The 8,076-nt window shown below is 35.1% G+C and overlaps 1 protein-coding gene across 3 annotated transcripts; it reads right to left on the reverse strand.

Moving 5' to 3' along the window:
* Positions 1-3,312, reverse strand: LOC110905067 (probable serine/threonine-protein kinase dyrk2). 3 transcript variants are annotated; one of them, XM_035983569.1, is made up of 6 exons: positions 2,799-3,312; positions 2,569-2,693; positions 1,825-2,380; positions 1,049-1,491; positions 572-934; positions 1-447 (listed from the first exon to the last, which is right to left on the reverse strand). In XM_035983569.1, exons 1-6 carry the CDS (start codon positions 3,067-3,069, stop codon positions 409-411), a joined length of 1,797 nt encoding a protein of 598 aa, XP_035839462.1. In that variant the 5' UTR covers positions 3,070-3,312; the 3' UTR covers positions 1-408. The 3 variants fall into 3 exon arrangements, with proteins under 3 accessions (XP_035839462.1, XP_022006641.1, XP_022006642.1); XM_022150949.2 differs by having other exon boundaries at positions 1-934; XM_022150950.2 differs by having other exon boundaries at positions 1-934; positions 1,049-1,440; positions 2,799-3,309.
* Positions 3,313-8,076: the final 4,764 nt, after the last annotated feature.

Below are 8,076 nucleotides of genomic sequence, written 5' to 3' on the forward strand. Positions count from 1 at the left end.
TAAAAGAAGTTAGTTGATATAATATAATTGATGATGATGATGATACAACAGGAAGTTTACAAATGGAAAGAAACAAGGTTAAACAAGAGTCTTTTGTTGGACTTATAAAAGCTGGTAATATGTGCCCTTCTTTTTATTGAGCTGCCAAATAAATCTTTTTTCTTTTTTTTTTCTTTTTGACCTCTCACGTGCACCCCTTAAACGAATGGCATCTGATCACGTGACATAACCATAACCAACCATGTGACTACAGTCAGACAGACACTCCAACGTGCAACATCATCCCTGCCATTTCACCCACCAACGTGTCCACCATCTCACGCTCCATCTCCGCCACCAGCTCCTCCGCCTCCTCCTCAAACGCCGTCGTTCCGACCACCCGCGTACTCATTCCTATATCACCTTCTATCAACTCATCAATATCTTCCAACACTTGACAATCCGCTGCTGGGAAGCAACGAATTTTGTCACATAATATTTCACAAAGTTTTAATCCACACATTTGATGTGTATTCCTCATGCCCAATGTGGCCCATGGTTTTAAGCTTATGTAAGGCTTTAAAATACCTACCAGAAGCTCGTCCACAACCTCGAATATAAGCTTTCGATCCGCCGAGCCTGTGGCGCTCGTGCGGTGGCGTTTCTCAAGTTGTTGAAAGATTGATGGGTGGAGAGGGTGGGATGGGGAGTACCAATGTGAGATGGATATAGGGGTTGTTTTTAATATCCCAGTGTGACTTAGAATTGTTGAAATGTAGTCAAAGTAATCAAAAACTAAACTTCCGGTGGTGGTGGTAGTGGTGGTGGTGGTGGTGCTAGTGGTGGTGTTACCGTTAGTACTGACTTGGTATTGGGTGGAGAGATTGTGGGTCTTTTTAGTATTGTATGACAAGCTCTGACAACTAGGTAACTGTGTGATGCTTGCTAATGGCACCTGTAAAGTATTTAAAAGTGGTATTAAAATATGAAAATAATAATAATAAATAATAATAAAGAAAAAAGTTTAAAAAATAATGATAATGGTGTTGGTACTAGGTAAGGCAAGTACTTGTTTTTGAGGTAATGTTGTTTGTGAGGAAGGGGACGCCATGTCTTTCTTGAAAGAAATAAACTTTGTTGTGGTGTTGACCTTCACAAGATGATTTGATAATGGAGTTGACTTCTTGTTACATTTCTTCACAAATGGTTCTTCTTGTTGATGCATTTTTTTCAATCTCAAATCATATTTTTCACTTGTGAGTTTCTTGCATTTTTGTATTTTCATTGGCTTCTCTTGCTTTACCACTTGTACTTCCTCTTTCATCAATTGTGGTGATCTTGTGGTTGTTGATGGTGACGGAGTTTTGATTGCTTCCGAAGTTGATGATAATGGTGAACCTTTTAGTGAATTCGAGTTCGCTTTGTTGAGATTGTTCTTGATCTCCCATAATCGTATCCTCGCTGCGCATGAAAGTGATGTTGGTTCAAAATTTTCTTTTTCGTGTCCAAACACTGAGATTAAAAATAAAAATCTAATTATTATTTATAAGGTAACTTCTTAATCAAGTTTTATGATAATCCATATCAAATTGTATTGATTAATCACATTTTATGTATCTTTTATACATGAAAATAACTACATATTTATATATCCACTACAAAATGATTTTTTTAGTGAACGTATCACAGCTTCCTCCTGTTTAATGTTTTCTTTTTGAAAACGAAGAAATATGTATATTCGAATATTCAAACTATAGATAGCATAATAATAATAATATTAAAAAATAATAATAATAATAATAATAATAATAATGACAATAGATAATAAACTCGGCTAACACGCACCTTCTTCATCAAGATTTCTTGGTTTGGCGATGGTATTGGCGGTAGACGAAGGCGATGGTCTATTCGGTTTGAGCACCACAAGAAACTCATCCCTCCTATGCTCTTTCTTTTTCACGGTATTAGTAATATCGGCACCAACTCTCCGGCTAATATTTTCCCTCACTTGTTTCGCAATTTGCTTCGCATACTCGCTAGCATTCTCATCATACCTCCGCTTATTCTCCTTATTAATTTGGAGCGAAAAGCGGTGATGATACTCCTCTTCCGTGGACAACCTAGGGGCACTCGATACCCTCGGTGTCGCGGGCAACGAACGAGCGTTATATTTATGTGATGACAATTTTGAAAGAGGGTTTAATGGTGTAGCATGAGAGGAAGAAGATGACACTCTTGGAGATGATAAAGAACCTCTTGGAGATGCATTTTCAGGAAGAAGATCAAGGCCCATTAATCTTGCAACAAGAGTTGGTGTTTTTGTACTAGGTGAGCTGCTACATTCGGATGATACATCTTCCATTAATCTTGATCTTTTTGTGTTAATTTGAATATCACGCATCTGTTAATTTAAAAAAAAAAAAAAAATTTAAAAACTAACTGAATTAATTATGGATCCAACGACCATTCGCTATAAACGATAAACAATAATTATGGCCATCATGACTTACTTTACATCATTGTTTATTAAATAAAATTTAAAAAATTAAAAAATAAAAATTGAATAAAGAAAGAAAGAAAGAAACATACTCTGGGGATGTTAAAGTTTGTTTCTTGCTTAAGTTTTAATGATGATGTTGATGAAGATGAAGCAACTTGTTCAACTATGGGTTCTTCTTCCTCCATATCCAAGCTGTTCCTGGGTGCTTCTACACCTGTTTTACACAAACAAATGCTTCATAAAACATATAAATATTATCCAAATCTTGTGTGTGTGTGTGTGAGAGAGAGAGAGAGAAAGTATAGAAAGAGAAACACACCTTTGAGTATTATGTTGGGTTCTTCAGGTATTTTAACAGGAGATTCAGAGATAAAAGAAGGTTGATGAAAAGGAAGGTGATGATTTTGAATGTCAAACATATGAAAAATGGCACTCATGCAACCACCAAAGGAAGAGGAAGAAGAAGAAGAAGATGAAGTGTGTCTTTTTCTTGGTTTTCCGGTGGGTTTTTTGGTGGTGGAAGATGATTTTCCGGTAGCAAAGCTGCCGTCAGAACCTGCAACCTTGTAAAGCAACCATTGTTTCCCCATAGTTGAAGAAAATGAATGAAGAGATTGATCAAGGAGAAGAAGAAGAAAATGAGATTGTGGGGAGCGGAAAGGACGGATCCTCCATGTAAAAGTGAAGCAGACAGACTGAGACTGAGAGTGTTGTATGTATGTATATTATCAGTTTACTGTATAATCGCCACTCTCGCTTTCACTCACTAAAATTTATATAAATTAAATACAGGAAAGATGACGATATGGCCACGCCCTACCGCTACTTTTTTATTATTATTCTAGAGAGAGGGAGAGAGGGGAGATCTCATTTTGAATTATATTCCATGTTTTTTAAATTATTACTAGAGAGAAATAATTCGGAACGCTCATACATGGTCCGCCATGAAAGTGTGCGGGGAGAACCACCGCGCAAAGTCTGTGATTTCGAGAAGCATGTGTTTAAAAAAATCCGATATATATGTTGATTTTTTTTTGCCAATAGTCAGGGCCGTCCCTGAAAATGATATAAAACTTTTGGGCCTCGTGTGAGACAAAAAAAATTGGGCCCCCTCCCTATTATATAAACTTATCAATCATATATCAAAAAACCACAATACAACGCTAATTGTGATAAAGACGTTAATATGATAAAATAAACAAAACAAAAACAGTGTAGCAAAATGATTAAACTTACTTACTTGAGCGAATCGTAAGGCTCTCCTAGCGATTTTGAAAGTAAAGCTCTCGATCAAGTATTTATAATCCATATCGATTCTTCTCTATATTTCAATGTACCACAATTATCCATGTTCAGAAAGTGAATGCAGAACTCAAATTAGCATTGATTAAAAACGATAAATCCTAGTTTTATCTTACAAATAAATTGATACAACTAACATTAGTTTCAACCTCATCTGGATAAAAAAAAGTAACTAACATTTGAATGTTTTTTAGCAAAAAGAACTGTAATATATGTGTAATATCCAAATTAGTTTCGCAACACGAACCTTATGATATAAATAAAATAAATAGAACTAGATATTGAGTTGTTCCAAGTTTATATTTTGAATGGTTAAATGAGAAACAAGAAATACAATACCTACAAATTTAAACAAGTAAACATGTCAAATTTGTTATGTAAATGATAAAATAGAAGAAAAAAAATCAAAGAACTTGCAAATTTATGAAGGCCCAAATTTAAATTTAAATGTAAAAATTAAAACTAAAACTAAAAAATGATTGCAAAGTTGCATTTGGTATGAGTTTCCCCACTTAATAAAACAAGCTTAGAAAACAAAAGAAAATTTGGAGAAACTAAAAAACAAACCACATGCTGGGATTCGAACGTGGAATAGCCAGCTCAACACATAATTGCCGCTTCCATTAAGCAAAGGGAGGATTTATGTTTCTTTTTTCTACATCAACTTTATATATTAATACATCTATATTTTTTTTAAACAACTTGGGCCCTTAGATGCTTTGGGCCCTGTGCAGTGGCACCTCCCGCACAGACCTAAAGCCGGCCCTAATAGTATACACATACTAATTCCAATATAGACCCATTTAAAAATTATTTTTTATGATTTAAAAGTTAGCACCACAACAACAACAATAATAATAATAATAATACATCATAAAAGAATGTATTTTTCGAGCTGAAACATGGTACATAAATTGTACTCATAACAACAAATTGTAAAGGTTTATCTTTTTTACCATGAAACAAGTAAAAATAAGTCTATACCAAATAAAAATAAACAAGTTACGTCTTATAAGCTTTTTTTTTTATCATGACGCTTGGATTTACTGGTATTCAAAAGTGTACTTCATCGCTACGAGTCCTTACGTATGGAAACACGATTGACATCAACGATGAGTATTTAAATATGGCCGAGAAAACAACGCGCAATACCTTGGAGCATTTTTGTCACGGTACACTACAATAATATAAATATTACATATATTCATATTTTTAGTTAGCTTTTTTTTAAAGGTATAATAAACTTGTACGATGTCCGTTATCTGAGTAAGCCTACATGGTACGATCTTCAACAAATTGACGAGGTCCATTCTCATTAACATGGTTTACCGGGCATGATCGAGAGCTTATATTGTCGCCATTGGCAGTGGTATAATAGTCCGACCGCATGGCGAGGTCAACACACATGAGGTGACCAAGGACCATATATTATTCTTCAGTCGGTTGCCTCACACGACCTTTGGGTTTGGTCGGCTTATTTTGGTGTCACGAGGTCTTGCTATGGTATAAACGTTTTCGAACAATCTCAATTGGTAGAGGATTTCATTTATGGTAGAGCTGCAAAAGAATCTTTTTATGCAAACGGAAACTACTACCCGCATGGATACTATTTATGTGATGGAATTTATCCTAGGCATTCGATTGTCGTGAAGACGTTTAGGGACCCGTACGATGAAAAAAAGCTCACTTTAAAAAAGCTCAAAAGTCTTCGCGGAAGGACATTGAGAGATGCTTTGGGGTTCTTCAGCAACAGTGACATTATTTGAGAAATCCTTGTCGTACATTGACCAAAGAAAAAATGAGAGATGCTATGTACGCTTGTATAATCATGCATAATATGATATTGAAAGACGAAGGAAAAGCAATATGCCAAAACTATGTACCGGAAGTTGTTCAGGAATATCCGCAAGCAACAATGGAAGAAAGAGTGAACAATGCACATGAAATGCGGTCTGAAGCCGCACATTCCGCGTTAGCGGTTGATTTGGTCCAACACGCATGGTCGGTTCGGTATATTTCAAATGAGGGTGAAGAAGAAGTTGATGACGAGTACGACGAAGATGACGAGTACGACGAATAGTATTATTTGTGTGTGTTTTGTTATTTATGTAATTTTTATTTATTTAATGAAATACTAGTATTTTAAATTTTAAAAGAAAAACAAAAAACATAATTGGGTAATCATTGGATTGGGGCACTGGGCATTATACCACTACACCCATTTTAAACAAATGCCTCAATGCTGACTGGACTGCCACGTGTCGCTTCATAACCAAAGGTGGGGCATTTGTTTCATTTACCACTACACATTTGTCTAACCTAATATAAACAAGATAAATATAATGATTATTGTTTTTCTTTTTGTATAGTTCAAAAAAAACTGATTGTTCGTTTATTGGTATAACCTACACATTTGTAGGTAATGGATGTTGGATAATTTTGACGGGTCTGGTTTGGGTCATGATACAGGTCATATACAAGTTAAACGAGTTGTAGATTTTTAGTTATTTAGTCATGTGCTTGTTTATGTTTTGTTAGTAAAGTAGTGGGGTTGTGAGTCATGGGTTGATTGAGTCAAGTAGTAGGTTAGTTGTTTCCTTTATTTATGTAGCATGTGTATGTATTTATAGGTATGTTTGGCAATAAATGAAAGTGGGTTTTGAAGCTGTAAAACACAAGTTCTAATACGTGAGTTTATCTTTCATATTGTGTGAGACTAAAGCTTTGCACCCCAACAATGGATATATACCTATGTAGGTAATAGGTAATGTAGTATACATATGTGTTGTTAATACACAATATAAAATTATTATATATAATGCATATACCACCGAGTATCGGCATATCCGTGTGCATTAAGTATATCCATAAATTATTTGTTAAAAAATACGTGTTAGTGATTTTAAAGACATTTTTTTCTTTTCATTCTAATTTACATGTAAATATATGTTTTTAACTACTACAATAAATTAAAATTTGATTAATTACAGACATGTCGTCATCATCATAAAATGTTTAAAATAAAATATGTACATTTCTTAATGATATAAATCTTAAAAGATAATTTTTTGTATTTAATAGCATACAAATATAAATAATATCATCAAAATAAATATCTCAAAATAAATTTAATTTTTCTCATAATGTTACTACTAGAATTAGCATTATTAGACAAGGGTTGAGAATAACTAAAATTAAATTTTTTTGGATATACGATTCAAGTAAACATCGGATATTGATTTCGGGTATTCGGTATTCCCAAATGGCCATCTTACCGACTAGGGGTGAGCAAAAGGAAAAACCTGACCTTACCCGACCATTACCCGACCCGACCCGACCTGACCCGAGAACCGATCAAACATAAAATACAGAACCGATTCACTACCCTAAACATAAGGTCGGTTCCAGTCCATAGGTCCAAGTCGGGTTTCACCATGAAAAGAACCGATAACCGTTCTAAATACCTAGGTACTTGGGTTCGGGTCGGGTATATTTTCGGTTCGGTTCTCAGTTATTTTCGGTCCGAACCAAAACTTGCTTACCCCTAGTACCGACATATTTTTTTCGGTCTCAAATCTGAACACTTTTCGTGGATATTTTGGATTCTAAGGATTTCCACTGGGCTCGTGTTTTTATTAAGGGTGTCACGGCCCCCGACCCGGTTCGACTCGTTTCAGGAGCCGCGGGACAGGAATCCCGTGGTATTTAATTTAAGCGACAGCGGAAGTCTTTTTAAAACAGGATCTTTCAATAATTTAAACTGCCCGTTTCATAACTTAGGGATAAATTCCCGAAATTTACAATAATGTGATTTCTCAGGGAAATCTTTATTTTCAAAACATGTTCATTTATTTATTTACATTGAGCCACTTTTCTAAGCTGGGAGTGCTCCACGACACTTTTCTTTGCTCATACCATATCACCTGAAACATGTTTGAAAAAGGTTTTGTCAGCGGGGAAATACTGAGTGAATCATTCAGTTTACTGAAAACGACACATTGGTTATAATCTACAGTATTAAGGGGAATTACAATGTTTCTGATATCAAACCAACTACCCACAGTACTTGTCACTCGACCATCCATTGGCTAGCCCATTTGTCCAATGGTGTCTGTGACTGTGGTCAGATCACCCCTTGGCCACCCGTTTGTCCAAGTGTGACGTGAAATAAGTAATGTATACAAAACCCCACATACCGGCTGTAACTTGGTGATTACATAGACTTAATCCCTGTAATTATAACTTTGAAAAGAACTTGGAGTTTTGTAAAACAGTTTGATAAAAGAAGAGAATGA

This window comes from Helianthus annuus, chromosome 14, assembly GCF_002127325.2.
Source record: "Helianthus annuus cultivar XRQ/B chromosome 14, HanXRQr2.0-SUNRISE, whole genome shotgun sequence".
In the NCBI taxonomy this organism is placed as follows: Eukaryota; Viridiplantae; Streptophyta; class Magnoliopsida; order Asterales; family Asteraceae; genus Helianthus; species Helianthus annuus.